The 15,898-nt window shown below is 42.0% G+C and overlaps 1 protein-coding gene across 1 annotated transcript in view; it reads left to right on the top strand.

Annotated features, from left to right (window-relative positions):
• Positions 1-15,898, top strand: part of AVEN (apoptosis and caspase activation inhibitor) — a 163,983-nt gene that overhangs the window by 139,609 nt on the left and 8,476 nt on the right. Inside the window, exon 2 of the mRNA XM_030560059.1 lies at positions 6,638-6,708. Within this exon, the coding sequence (XP_030415919.1) occupies positions 6,638-6,708 (71 nt within the window). The remainder of the gene's footprint in view (positions 1-6,637; positions 6,709-15,898) is intronic.

Genomic DNA, 15,898 nt, shown 5'->3' with positions numbered 1-15,898 from the left:
GACTGGTCAATTTACAAATATATAAATCATATACATTGGGCTGCTCTGTAATTTTTGTTTTCTTGCTAATGCCTTTAAATAAGTTTTAGTGTTTATCTTTCGGATCCTGTGGGCCCATGGGCTCCTCCATTTCTTACTGATAGCAGAGGTAGTTGTTTGTAAGCAAGTTAGTGGGAAGGGAACTAAAGCTGCACAACTTCATTAATAAATTGTTGTACATTATATTTCTGTACCCTGAGAAATTCACTGACCTCATGGAGGATTATCTGAAGGGCTGCTGTTGAAGTTAATTGAAACCACCATTGTGCGCACACTTTCATTAAGGAGGTGTTAAGAATGTCTGTGGAGATAACAGTGATGTCTTTTGTGAAACTGAAGGAATCGCTTTGTAACATTTATTCTATAATGATTATTTTCACCAGTCAGCTTTCTCATGCATAGTATTTCATTCTTTCTAGTCTCCAGTTGACTTCCTTGTTTTTTCCTTTCTAGTATTACCATACTATTTCCACTCCCCCTACATTTTTCTGTTCTGTTGTTATTTCTCTTACATTTGTTCCAGTCTTTAACTCTCCTTGGCTGCTTTCCCTATAGGCTTCATGACTTTAATATCATAGAATATCAGGATTGGAAGAGACCTCAGGAGGTCATCTAGTCCAACCCCCTGCTCAAGGCAGGACCGTTCATTCCATCATAGCCCCTTATTTTGGGGGAAAGCTTTGCATTTGGACATTTAGTGTTCTATATTATCAGAGATAAAATAAAAATCTTAGAACTTTTTTATTATTTGAAGTATCTCATGGATTTGCTATCATCACATGTCTGTTATCAATTTAGATGTACAAATAACTTTGTAGAAGAATGAAATATAAATTAAGGAAAATCTAAGACACTTTTTACAGTATTTTAATTATTGGCATGTTTATATGTAAGTGATAACTGTGGATACACTGGTTCATAAAGCACAATGTAGGAAAAATAAGAAGAAATAACAACACACATCTCAGGGTTTTGGTGACATCACAAAGCACTTGATTTTTGTTTTTGCAGTTACCATGATGTTTTCAGAATGTCTTTATATTTGTGACTAGCCATGGAACTTAAAGGTACAGGTTCTTTCTCCCTCACCTTTGCTTTGCCCCTTTCCTTCTCCATGTGGGTAACTGCTGCTCCACCCATCACATATTGATGTGTTTACTGCTTTATACCTTATGGGCAGTTCTTAATTCTACCCACCTCACAAGCCTTGATTTTCTATCTAAAACTAAAAGATTTTGAGGAGGACCTCTCCTCCATTTCCTCATGGAAAATATCATTGGGTCTTGAATCTTCATGGAAGACTCCAGACACTGCTCTCTCTCTCCTGCTGTCTGGATCCGCACAAACTAGCTCAGATCTCATAGGTATCAGTGGTCTTGCATTCCCTTGAATTAAATCTTAAAATTGTTTTCTCCTGGCTCTTCCCAGCCAAAATCTAACCTCCAAAGGGGAAAAAACCTCTAGGAAAAAGAGACACTAGTGATCTTCATTCTTGGGAGAGTTGGTCAGTTTCTCAAGCGGTCACTTAAGCCATTCATGGAAAATGAGCTCTCCTGATCAGCATCAGATAAGTTAACTGATTCGGGTTGCCAGTGCCTACAAGAAAAAGTTAAGAGGCTGCTAGACTTGATTTATTCTACCTTAAAAGTAAGACCTTTTCATCCAGCTCCCTCCAACTTTAAGCCCCTGTTAAAAGTGAAGTGGAATAAGAAGAGCAAATGGATTGTTCTGTGATCAGAATCTTAGGAAAAGGTTGTGGACTCTGAATAGTCCAGTCTATAGAGGAAGAGGTCCACTAGCAGTTAGTTGGCTTAGATGTTACCCCAACAACTGTTGAACCAATCAGTCAAATTCAGTCTACAACAAAGGCAAATTTTGATCTCAGTGGATTGAGCAGAGGCACTTGGGGATTTTGTGAGCCAGAAGAGTAAGAACTCACTAAAAAGGGGCTTTGAATCTTCCTCCTTTGTCTTATGAGAAATTATGACTTGTGTAATCTCTGCTTACATCCTTAGTTACCAGAGGTCCAAAGAATTCAGAGGGGATTCTAAGAGGAAGCTCAGATTACCTGGTTCTTGGCCAGATCTGTCCTCAGCAATACTCTAGCCTGACACAATAAATTACTCATTTTCAGCTTTGAACCGTATAGTATATAGGGGGCATTTTTCTAGTTCCACCAATCAAGAGGGTCTTCTGTTCCTGCTGGAGAGCCCTTAAATTTCAATATTAATTTTTCTAATATGGCTTAGCTCTCTGAGTCTCATGAGCTTTGGAAGTGTGCCTGAGGTCTGAAAGTTACTATATTTCCTCTAGAGTACCAGCAGGAGCTGCAGACAAGCATCTCCATTTAAAAAAAAAAAAAAAAATTAAAGGGGGAACCTTGAATTCCATTCCCAATATATGAGTGATTAAAGAAGGAGAACCCAGTAAGGGACTGATGGAGCAGTGGGTACCCACTTTGGAGAAGATAAAATTATGGGCAAGGAAGTTCATTTTACCTTTCGCTTGTTACCCTTATAATACCTTTGGGCACAGTTATATCATAGTTCTATAGGGATTACATTGTATTGTGGATTTTTCTAATAATATAAATTTATTCAGATACATGAAGTGCTAAAGATACATATTTGCACATATACAAATATCTGTAACCTTTTATCTCTCTTGTTTTTAATGAAGTAGTATATGAAATTTCAGACAAAAGACAAATGGTATACAATACTGAGCAGCAAATCATTGTTAAAAACATTTGTCAGTTCTTTCCTCCAGTTTAGAGATTCACCTTTTAAACTTCGGGCATTATGTATTATTTCATTTTAAAAACATTTCAAAGAATATTGACAATTTTCTGTTAGATGTTGCAAATGTGTGTTATTCATATGAAAAAAATCAGCAGGCTAATACTATGCAGTTTAATTTGGGTATAAAACATGCATTCTGTTTAAATCATCTCTTTAATTGGATAAATGGCATTTTTAGTGATAGAAAAATCTGCTCTGTTTTAGAGGTCCTGTCATTTCATTTTAAAATTACAGTTTGTGCAATAATTACTATTAAAACTTATTGTAAAAGATGACAAAGTTAATGTTTCATATTCAATTAAATATGTTTGAGTATATTTGTAAACTGTTTTGAAATATAAATAGTACTTCATAAGGATTGTAATCTATCATAAATACGCTTTTGTATTTGAAAGGAGCTCAGAGTCATTGTATGATGTTTTATTAGTATTCATAGTGTAAAAGGAAGTTATTTTCAGGCTAAAGAAATTTTTGAAAAGATAATTGGGTAGACCAACATTCTCATTAACCTAATTTGCATTAAATGTGCTTTTGTGAATTGTAGTTATTGCTTTTCCATCTGAAAGGCATGCTTTGTCACTGTATTTAAAAAGCCCAGTTAAAGGGTATATTTCATCTATAGTTTAATATAGCAATTCTCAACCTCTGGGTCTCTGTGACCCCCAGAAACAATTGGCAGCTGTTGTTTGGGAGTGGGGACTCGCAGGTCAGCTCCTGATCCCAGAGGAGTTTCCGGTTGTAGTGGATTTGTTCGGTTGCTTTGCAACCAACCATTCTCAGAAGTGTAAGGCACCCCATATATCCTGGTGCCACTGTTGTAACTTCTTTGAAGAGCTGTGGAAGCTCTTGCTTCCTTGTGATGAATCATGGGAAATGATGCAAAGGATCTTCGGTGTTTCTGAGGAGGACCAGTTATGAATGGTTATGGTGTCATCGAGATACGAGGAGGCCTTTATTGGACCAGCTTACTTTGATGAAAGAGACAAGCTGGTGAGCTTACGTAGGGCTCTTCAGGGCTGGGAAAGGTACTCAGGCTAAGTCTATGCTTAAAATGGTCGAGTAGCGCAGCTGCAGCTGTGCCCCTGTAGCGCTTCAGTCTGGACACTCACTACAGTGACAAGAAAGATTCTTTAATCACTGTAGATAATCCACCTCCCTGAGAAGGGATGGCTAGGTTGACGGAAGAATTCTTCCATCATCCTAGCGCTGTCTACACTGAGGGTTAGGTTGGCTTAACTGCATCTCTCAGGGATGTGGATTTTCCACACCCCTGAGAGACATGGCCATCATGATGAAACTTTTCAGGGTAGACCAGCCCTCAGTATGTCACAGATAAATGCAAGCTGGAACAGATTGTTTTGCATCAGAAGTTAATATTTTGTAAGAGACCATTCAAGGTGAACTGGGCAGTTAACCCTGCTGCAGTTGTAGGACAAAGGAGGGTTAGTGTGTTATGAATTGCTGTAATGTGCCATAAATCCAGGGTGTCTTATTGAGTTCATGATTTTTAGTGTCTAACAAAACTATGAATTTAAGCCTCCAGGCTCATTTTTTGAAGGTGTTGTGCAAGTTTCCTTTGACAATGAGGACTGAAAGGTTTGATGTGGAATGATGCTTTTGTGAAAAGTGTTTGCCAGTGGGTGATATGGCATTTTTGTCTTGTATCATTTTTCTGTGAGAGTTTCTTTAAAAACATACTGATCATCTCTTTTTCACCTACGTAGTTATTACTGGGGCATTTAGTACACTAGATAAGGTACACCACATGTTGTGATAGGCATCTGTAGGACATATGGATCTTGAAATGTGTGCTGTGGGGAGCATTGATCATTGTAGTAGTGGCAATATGTCTGCAGGTTTTAGACCTGTTGCTATGGCAACGTCATCACATTGGTGGCTGGTCTGTGGGAATCTTACTTCTGATGATGAGCATGGTGAGGTTTGGGGGTTGTTTGAAGGCCAGAAGAGTGGGTTTGGGAAAGATTTCTTTCAGGATCTAGTCTCCATCAAATATAGATTGTAGTTGTTTAACAGTACCCTCTATGGGTTCTATTGTGGAGTGGCTGGTGACAACTAGGAGTGTGCAGTCAGAGGGTTGTTTTTTCCCCCCGATTTGAAGCAGGTTTTCTCGTGGTATTTGGGATGCTTGTTCCATGATGGTGGTGGAATGTCCCTGTTTGGTGAAGGTAGTTTTAAGTATGTTGAGGCATTGATCCCTGACTTTCTCCTCAGAGCATATTCTATAGTGTCTGATTGCCTAGCTATAGATGATAGATTTATTGGTGTTTTTGGGGTAGTTACTGGATCTGTGAAGATAAGCGTGTTGATCCATGGGTTTCTTGAATATAGTTGCCTATAGGGTTCCATCATTGAAGCTGATCATGGTGTCCAGGAAATTGATACTGGAATGGGAGAATTCTAGAGGGAGTTTGTTGGAATGGTAGTGGTTGTTGACGTTGTGGTAGAAGTCTATGAGGGAGTTTAGGTCATCTGTCCAGAGGATGAAAATATCATTGATGTATCTCAGGTATGTCATTGATTTTTGTGGTACATTTGTCCAGAATTTCTTCCTTGAGGTGGCCTATAAAGAGGTTGGCGTATTGGGGAGCCATCCTAGTACCCATGGTTGTTCCCATTGTTTGGACAAAGTATTTGTTGTTGAATGTAGAGTTATTATGGGTGAGGATAAAATGGATGAGTTTGGTGATGTGTTTGGGGTGGATATCTGAGTGTTGTCCATTGTCTTGTAGAAATATGAGGCAGGCAACAATACCGTCATTGTGAGGGATTTTGGTATGTAGGGAAGCGACATTGATAGTGGCAGGGATGTTGTTAAAGTTGTGGAATTTCTGGAGGAAGTCTGTTGTGTCATGGAGGAAGGTGGCACTTAGTGTGGTGAGTATTTTGAGGATGGTTTCTATGAGTCCAGACATTCAGTAAGAGTGCTGTGATCAGATATGATGGGTCTGTCAGGGTTCCCTTGTTTATGTATCTTTGGAAGCATGTGAGAGGTTCTTGGGATGGGTTCCTTGGGGATGAGGTTGTGGAGTTTCTCTTGGTGTTGTTTTGGGAAGGATTTGATGCTAGCCTTAAATTTGTGGGTGAATTGTGGTAAAAAGTTCTTTGTAGCAGGTGGTGTCTCAGAGTTGTTGGTTGGCCTCATTCACATCATCCTCACAATTGTCAAAATATGAGAGAGAGAGAGAACCACTTGGTTTAGTTATTTCCTTTTTCAGCAGAAAATCAACTTTCACAAGTGGCTTAACTGAACATCGCTAGTCACAAGCATTCAGAAAATCATGAGATTTGCTTTAAAATTGTGCAGTTTTTTAAAAATAAGTTTGGGGTTCTTATTCGCTTTCTAAATTTTGAGCATTTAGGAGTTACTGCATGAAGACTTGTTTTCTCTTTCCTACCGTACTCTGGTATTGAAAAGTTTCTTCTAAAGCTCTATTTCATTGTTAAGCTAAAGGATGTCATCTAAAGCTGTATTTCATTGTTAAGCTAAAGGATGTCATCTACTGACTTATCTGTGTGTAGATTCAAATATTTATATCGGTCTTGTAACTCTTCTGCAGACCAGAGCAAATTTTAGCACATGGTGGGTCTTAGCTTAGATATGCTTTCTTAAAGGGGCCTAAATGAAAGTGATATAAAAAAATTAATGTGTATATATGTAGACATTGCAGGTTTTTATTCATCTGGACTTAATGAGTTTACTTTTATTGTGTGGGAGCTTTGGGGGATGCCTGTTGCTTTGTTTAAAATTAAAGTTGCATTTTACTTCTCTTCTACAGGAGATTCTTTTACACAGTTCCGATTTGCCGAAGAAAAAGAATGGGACACAGGAAGCGTAGGCCCTAAACAGGTAATACAGAAGAATTATTATTCAGAGGATTTTTGTAAATGTAAAATGTTTCTGTAATTCCAAACTGGATCCTAATGCTTTTATTTCATATCTTCTCATCAAGATAGACCCCACAAATACAGCTTTGTTTTTATAATATATTTTGAGTAGCATGGTTAAAAACTTTGTTGCAAGCTAAGTACAGTGGTAATGCACCTAGTTCCCCAGAGCAGACAGCATGTATTGTTGTTAGAGCAACACCAATTGTTGATGGATTGTTGTTGTTGATGGATTTTTATTCTGGCAGCAACACCGATTATTCTGTATTCCTTTTGGTATGTTTTTCTCTCTTGCTGCACCCTGTTGTGTTTTTTCTCTGCTTCTACTGAGGGGTAGTCAAAGCAGCAGCATGAATTGATTGTTGGGGTTATTTTGGTGATAAAGGTTGCAAAAAGAAAAAATGAACTGCAAGATTAAAATCCATCCACTTAGATTACTCTGGCCACATTCTAATGCTGTCTTTGCAGTCTCTTCAGACAATTATTAACGTTCCATTTCCATGTTTCAGGTTTACTCAAGAGAGGAAAGGTTTAGCATGGTGATTTCAATTTCTTGTGTTGTTCAGTTTGTGTTGTAGTTTTACCCTGTTCATTCTACCAACAAACATCATCTGATTGTGACTTCAAACTCCAAATTGACCATAAGAGAAGAGAAGTTAGTTTCTCAGGTTATCAATAAATGGAGTCCATGTGCTGTTGTGGAATATAACTAGGGAATAGCTGTTCTGGATCTAGAGTACTCATGGATGGAAAACTGGTGGATTTGTATTCAAAATCTGTTCATTTTAAGCTGAGGTACTGAGGGTGCAGAAATGAGAATTCTTAAATGTTTGTTTGATTTCTGCAGCTCTGCACGTGACCTGCCCAAGCAGCAAGATGGGATTCTTAGACTTGGAGATTTTGTGTTTTCCTTAAGATAGTTGGGGAACTGTCCTTGAACCTTTTCGGAGTCACAAATATGGAGTTGAATTTTAAACATTTGCTAGTTATTTCTTAGGATATTTATAATAATTATGTGCACATACACAAACAATGTTAAAGGAACACTAAGTTTGCAAAGTCAAGCATTCAAAAGTTAGGTAGATGCCAGAATTAAATTTGTGTGTGCAACCTTAATTTGGCCCTCTTGTATCGTAATGCATATCTACAGTGTTTAATTACATGACCACAAAAAAACCTCCCTCATTCAGTGCACAGGATGCTGCTGCTGAATGAGCAGCTATGCAGTATAAGGTGTACATTTCCAACATTGAGGGTAATTATTCATTGAAACATCTTATCAAGGATTGTGGTGGATTCTCCATCACTGGCAACTTTTAACTTAAGGTTGGATGTTGTTCTAAAATATATGTACTACAAAATATTTTGGGGGAGTTCTGTAGTCTGTGTTATAGAAGAGGTCAGACTAGATGATCACAATGTTCCCTTCTGGCCTTGGAATGTATGAATATTTTGTTTCATACTCTTTATGCAATGTATGATTTTAGGCCTTATTTACTGTGTACTATTCGAACCATGTTCTGAATGCAAAATTACTAATTTTCTCATGGGCTTTTCCATTGCTATAATATTAAGATGCTTTACAAAGATAAATTTTATTTCTTCTTCGAGTGATTGCTCATGTGTATTCCACAATAGGGGTGCGTGCTCACCATGAGCACCGGTGCCGGAAGTTTCCCCCCTAGCAGTACCCATAGGGGAGCGCCCTAGCGACCCCTGGAGTGGCGCCTCCATGGTGTGGTATAAGGGGCGTTGCGCCCTCCCGCCACACTCAGTTCCTTCTTGCTGCCAGTGAAGGTGCTTCGGAACTGCTCTGCTCCAGCTTTGCTGTAGCTCGTCCCCAAAACTGCTTGTTTGTTCAGCGTATGGTAACTGTAGTTAGTTAGTTTCGTTTAGCTAGAGTGCCTGGGCCGGGGCATGCCCTGTTTTCTGGGTTTTAAGTCGTGAGACACTTGTAGGTGATCTATGCTAGTGAGTGATCCGCACGTGGACTGTTTGTTATTTGGGGGAAACCCATCTCAGTGATCGCTGCAAGATTTGCAAGTCGTTTAAGCCTCGGACCAAGAGAAAAAGGGACATTAGGATCCGGGCTATTCTGATGGAGTTGGCGCTGACCCCAGCTCCAGCGTGCTGCTCTGAGTTGGTTGGTCCACAGTTGGTGTGGTCCGTGGCAAACCTTCGGTGCCATCGACTAGTCGGTACTGCGTCCTGTTCCTGGGGCACGCCAGGAAGGCTAGGAAGAGGCCCTTTCCACCGCGGCACCGGAGTAAACCCGGGACAGAGGCTAGACCCATGTTGGGCAATCCTCGATCCCCACTGGCCTCTAGGCCTCCGACTTAAGTCTAGTGGAGTAGCCTGACCCATTCGGAGAAGGCCTCCCCAGATGTCCAGATGCCCTCCACACTGGAGGCCCTGCAGGTGGCCCAGGATGTTATGTCCATGCCGGTTCCAGGAGAACCACCGATGTCAGCCTCGTGCTCCAGAGGCAAGCTGCTGCTGGGATCTCCACAGTCACCCCTGGCTCGGTACCAGACTCAGTCAAGGGACCGTTCAGGGAGAAGTCCACATGGATCGCCCTTGACACCCACCAGACTGTCTGGTTGGGTTCCATCTGACTGAGACTCTTGGCACCGCTCCACCTTGAGGAGCAAACACCAATGGGACCAAGACAAACAAAGTCAAAGGTCTTCGTCTCAGAGGGGCTATCGCAGCCTGTCATGGCACGAATGTCAACATTGTTCGCGTTCGGCCTCCCTCTCCAGACCTCTGAGGAAGGAGTTGGTGGGATGTACATCCTCTGCACTGTGTCCAGAGATCCACCAGGTGGTGGACCCTCTGGTGCCGATGGACACACGAAGTACTGCGCCAGCCTCTCCACTCTCCCCAGATGAGGCAATTACAGCCCACATGAGGCCTTTGTGGCCCACCAAGAACCCTTAAAAAGGGTAGCATCAAGCCTCCACCTCCAAGCAGAGGAGATGGAGGAGCCCTCAGACTCCTTGTTTAATGTACTATCCTTCTCTGCACTGGGCAGGGTGGCCTTGCCTTTCCACGAAAGCGTGGCAAAAATTTCAAATGCCCTGTGGCAAACCCTGGCCTCATTGGCCCCCATCTCTAAGAGAGCGGAAGGCAAGTATTTTGTACCCACACCAATGCTTATACACCCACTCTGCTCCTAACTCCCTGATGGTCGAGTCGGTCAACCACAGGGAATGGCAGGGCCAACCAGCTCCTATTCTGAAAAATAAAGATTCAAGGAGGCTGGACTTATGTGGAAGAAGATTTTATTCATCTTCGAGCTTCCAGTTACGGGTGGTGAACCACCAGGGTCTCCTGGGCTGGTATGAGTTCAGTCTGTGGGGCTCCCTGCCCAAGTTCGAGGACTCCCTCCAGGACCGCAACAGGAAGGAGTTCAAAGTGCTGGTGGAGGAGAGCACAATGGCTGCCAGGGCAACCCTGCAGGCAGCTTCGGATGCAGCGGACATGGCCACGTGGTCCATGGCTTCCATGGTGTCTATGAGAAGGGCATCATGGCTTCTGCTCTCTGGGGTGTTCAGCAAGGCGCAGACCTCCCTGCAGGACCTCCTGTTTGACGTCAAAGCTCTGTTTGTGGAATAAATGGATACAAAGCTGCATGGCCTGAAAGACTCCTGCACAACTCTCCAGACTCTGTCTCTATGTTCCAGCTCCGGCTAAACCTAAGTTCAAGCCACAGCAGACTCCCACTCAGGCCACCTATTCAAAATACGAGACCGCTTATAAGAAGTTGAGGTCTATAAGAGGCACCCACGGAGGCAGTCTCGGCCTGCCCCCCAGCGTGGGTCCTCCAAGGGCAAGCAAGCAGGGAAAAGGTGGTTTTGACGGGACACCCAAGGGCACCCTGCCAGTTCTCATCAGGGATCCAATAATCCCTCAATAAAGCTTCCCTTCTCCAGTCAGTTGTGTGTTTTTCCTCCCGGAGTGGTTGTGGCCATTGAGTCCTCAACACCATCTCCTGGAGCTACACCCTCCAGTTTACTTCTTCCCCACCCAACAACCCCCCACCCCTGTCCCTCCTGGGGCACCCCTCACACAAGGCTCTACTTGAGCAGGAGGTGGGGCTGCTCCTGGGCCTAGGAGTGGTGGAAGCAGTACTGGAGAGTTCAAAGGCAAGGGGTACTACTCCCGCAATTTCCTTATCCCAAAAGCCAAAGTGGAGTTCAGGCCCATCTTGGACCTTATTTTCTCCTTGGTTGTCCCAAATATTCAAGTGTAGCCTGGGCTTAGTGCTTCCTCATCCTTAGTTGAGGGGGTGAGCTTTTAGTTTTGGGCAGGCCTAGACTCACCTGTCCCAGTCGTACAAATAATATACACCTTCCAACTTCTACCACAAACTAGGTAGGGATTCCACAGACGACAGCTTCCTTCACTACACAATCCTGATTCATCCCCAAACACCATACATCTGTGCACTGAATGAGGCAGGGGACCGGGATTAATGGTTAAAAAATTATTAAAAACAGACAGGAAGACCAAAATAAGGTTGCACAGGCAACCTTAATTCTGACTTTTCTTAACTTTTGTGAGTGTTCAACTTTGCAACCTTAACGTTCTTTAATGTGTTTTTGTGTGTAAAATACCCATACTTTCAGTTCTATCTTGTGGTATCATCATGTTGACACCCACATGGGTCATCATCAGGGTTGTTAAATCCACCACACAGGTCTCTACCATTAGATCTCTTGAGCTAATGGAGTAACTGATAGCAATAGTGGGTTGTCACCTTCTGTGTAGACCAGTTCTAAAAGAGGGAGGGGACACACTTTGCCAGTGAGTTTCACAAATATTTGCTAATAGAAGAATGATGAGACTCAGGAATACTGGGTTCCATTCTTGGCTCTGGACCAGGAGTTCTAATGGGCACCGACTCTTCTGTCTTGTTCCTACCAAGCCAGAACCCTTCTGCCCTGTTCCTGCCAAATCTTTCCTTGTCTCAGTTATTCCCTATTCCAGACTCCTCATTTCAATCTTATCTCTTCACCTAGCCAGTCCCAGATTCCACTCCTTGGGCTTCTTGCCCCAGTTCCGGTCTTCTCCCCCTTCCCTCACTCATAGTCCCTATTCCTTACCTCCCATTTCCTCATCAGATCTGTTTATTTCTCCCACCCCCATCCCTTTTCTCCAGTCTTCTGCCCACTGATCCCTGTAAGACAGGTCCTCAGTTCCAGTCTTCCTCCCTGGGCATCTCATCCAATATCAGCCCTCACACATTTCGCCCCCTTAGTTTCTTGTCATGGACTGTTTGCTCAGCTTTTCCTAGTTCTCTACATGTATCTCAGCTAGGGTTGCCAACTTTCTGACTGCAGAAAACCAAACACCCTACCCCTCCCTCAAGGCCCTGCCCCAGCTCACGCCATTCCCCCATCCCTCCATTGCTAGCTCTCTCCCACCCTTGCTCACTCGCCCATTTTCACCAGGCTGGGACAGGGGGTTGGGGTGCAGGAGGGGTGAGGACTCCAGCTGGGAGTGCGGGCTCTGGGGTTGAGGGGTTTGGAGTGCAGGAGGGGGCTCAGGGATGAGGCCAGACATGAGAGTTTCAGGGTGCAGGAGGGGACTGGGATGAAGGGGGGTGAGGGCTCCAGCTGGGGGTTCTGGCTCTGGGGTGGGGCCAGGGAGGAGGAGTGTGGGGTACAGGAGGGGGCTCGGGGCTCGGGCAGGGGGTTGGGGTGCAGGATCCAGGCAATGCTTACCTCAGGCAGCTGCTGGAAGCGGCTGGCATGTCTGGCCCCTAGGGGTCTCCGTGCATTGCCCCGTCCGCAGGTGCCACCCTTGCAGCTCCCATTGGCTGCGGTTCCCGGACAATGGGAGCTGTGGAACTGTCACTTGGGGCTGGGGCAGCTCGCAGAGGCCTTAGCCCCTCCCCTCCTCCGTGCCTAGGAGCCAGAGAGGGGACCTGCCACCGCTTCTGGGAGCAGTGCGGAGCCAGGGCAGTCAGAGAGCCTGCTTTTAGCGCTGCTGCACCACCAAACTTTTAACGGCCTGGTCAGTGGTGCTGACCAGGGCCACCAGGATCCCTTTTCGGCCAGGTGTTCCGGTCAAAAACCGGATGCCTGGCAACCCTAATCCCAGCTCCTCATCAGATCTGTCTGTCTGTACAGTATTTACAAGGAATGGCTATAGAATTCTAGATTGAAAAGAAACAGTCACAAGAGGACAGAATAAGTGAGAAAAGGCACAAAAATTGCTATAAAATGGTTGGTGCTGTTGCCTGCTAGTTGTAGAAAGGAAAAGCTACACGTCAAGTCTGAAAATAGTAGAATGAAGTGCAACAGTGAAATTAACATGTGTGACCTCTCATTTCATGGTAATTATCAATTGTAGAAAACTCAGTGGATTTTGTCCAAATGTGGACAAAATGGAGGTGATATATTTGATAGTTGCCATCTCTTTTAATGTGCCATTTTAAAATCATGGGTATGTGATGAAATAATTTGCATCTTTTTCATTCTTGCCAGTGATAATGGTAATTTCAGCAGCAAATATCATTGCTGTTTCTTCCTTTCTTGACCAATTTTTTTTTTGCTGTTTCATGGCCTTAGCGTTCTATGGTGAATTGCTCCTTTGATCCCATTTTTTGTCTCTTGATAGAGTGTCATCTATAGTAAAATTCCTTTGAAAATTTTAAATTCTTCCTTTTATGCTATTTTGCTTCTCTGTACCACCACCATCTTTTCCTTTATCCTTCCTCCCTTCTCTCTTAATCCTTCTTCATTTCAGTCACTCCAGTTCTTTGAAAAGCATTATTTACATTTAGCAGTTTTTTAAAAAAACTGTTAATTTTTACTTTACAATTTATCAACTCCTGGAGTTATTTAAATGTCAAAATTCCCCTTATTCTGCTCCTCCATGCTCTGTGTGGAGACTCCAGTCTCCCCTTAAGTATTTGACGAGTGCCAGGTTTTTTGAAGTGCTAGTTCGTTGCTGTGTAATAGCCGTGTTGTCCAGTACATTGCTTAATACTTTATTGAGATCAAAGATCTTTTGAGGCTTTGTGTGCTAAAGAATTTTCTTAGCTATGAGCACTAATGCATTTTGAATGATCACTTAATATTGAAGAATAATAATTATTGGCACCAATCAGGTATGATGCACAATAGGACTTTTCTTACTCCCAGTACTGGAAATCGGACATCAGGATTTAGATATTTGAGGAGCTGTTAATACTACTGCATTCAGACATTCTTTTATTGCTTTAGCTGTGATTGATTAAAATCCATAAACAGAGATACAACTCAGGACCCTCTGTTGTCATTAGTTTTAAATAAAAGAAAGTGAGAAATAAGGCCTGCAATAAAATAAAATAAAAGGTCACAAAAGCATTACAATTGACTGTAATACCCCATGTGCATTACAGAACAAAGCATTTTGTAAGAGGAAGGTAATTTGGTGTGTTTTCAAGTAACTTTCTACCTAAGCATTTGTTTCAACAAGCTTGTAGTGTCTTTTAATGTGTTTGCACATTAGGTTGATATATAGATATTTTGGTTTTCAAAAATTGTTCTGCATAATATCTTGAAGTTTGTTTTTGTATAGCAGCAGCTTTTAGAAGAAAGTCAGTCTTCTGGAAACATTTTTGAAACATTGGTTTTTAAAGTCCTTATATGTCCTAGAGATGTGGAATACCAAGTAATCAACTCAGGGATAAACTTTATCCAGGTTTCAGTAAAATTTGACAGTGCTTTTAATCATTTGAGATTGCATGTTCTACACATGCATATGTATCAAACACCTTTTGTTATAGGGGGGAGGGATAGCTCAGTTTGAGCAGTGGCTTGCTAAACCCAGGGTTCTGAGTTCAATCCTTGAGGGGGCCATTTAGGGATGTGGGGCAAAAATCTGTCAGGGACAGTACTTGGTCCTGCTGTGAAGGCAGGGGACTGAATTCAATGACCTTTCCAGTTCTACAAGATAGGTATATCTCTATTAAATTAAATTAAAATTAATTAGGTATTTTGAATATTCAATTCCTAAACATATTTTCCCATTAAATAGAATTGTGGTGATGGCAAGTGACCTTAGCTTAAATTTCTCGGGATAGGATAATTGTTTTCAAATTTTGATGTTTACACAGAGTTTAAGCTATTGTTTCAGGTAAAAAGTTCAACATTACATGGAGCATTTATCTATCAAAAATCTTTTTTGGATAAGGCCACTGATTCATTAATGGAAACTCCATTCAAAAATAATATGCACAATCTCATTTATCACAATCTCAACATCCTTTGTTTTGAGGGTAATATTTTACCTCTGTTGCAAGTCAGTACTGGCCTGATTCTTCTCCCTGGTTGAACTTCATTTCAGAGTTCTATCACTTTTGTTTGGGCATCCCTCAGAGACAATAACAATCAGAATAGTGAGTTGTGATGCCTGGGATGGGGTAACTTTATTGAACAAGGGGAGCAGCAATTTTGCCTTTCCTTTGGATGTGTCAGCTCACCAAACAGCCATATACATGTGACCTTCTGGAACTCATACACAGTAGAAAGTTGCATAGCCATGCCATGACCACAGATTTTGGGCTTATGTTTTAGGTAAAAACTGATGATAAAACCCACTGAAGCCTGTGAGAATTTTTTTTTTAATGAAATGTATGCAGAAATTTCTTGACATTGACCACATCTGTATTTTTTAAAATAATTTATGGAAGAGTCAGTAGCCCTTAAGGGTCCTCTGTGTTTGCTGGGAGCACATGTTCAGGAAAGATTGCAGACGCCTTTTTAATATAATTCAGGAAAAGCTATTTAACAAACTAAAACAAAACCCAAACAATTTTTCCTCTGAAAAACTGGCCTGAAAATAAATAACTTAAGCTGCAAACACATTGTAGATAATAATACTGTTTAGTTATAAGACATGACACATGCATGATAGGGTTGCCAGTTTTGGTTGGACATATTCCTGGAGGTTTCATCACATGACATAATCTTTAATTCCTGGACACAACAGGACAATCTTGGGGGGTTGGCAACCTTAAGCATGATGAGATTTTCCATTTATAGTATCCATGACAGCAAAGCACAAGGAGGTGTTTGTGTGTCTATGTAGTTGTATCAAGTTTCTCTGTACTCTTCTATATATTTTTGTCTGGTTTATTTAATTTTATCTATACAAAG

Source organism: Gopherus evgoodei, chromosome 4, assembly GCF_007399415.2.
Source record: "Gopherus evgoodei ecotype Sinaloan lineage chromosome 4, rGopEvg1_v1.p, whole genome shotgun sequence".
In the NCBI taxonomy this organism is placed as follows: Eukaryota; Metazoa; Chordata; order Testudines; family Testudinidae; genus Gopherus; species Gopherus evgoodei.
This window is presented reverse-complemented; position numbering and strand designations above follow the sequence as displayed.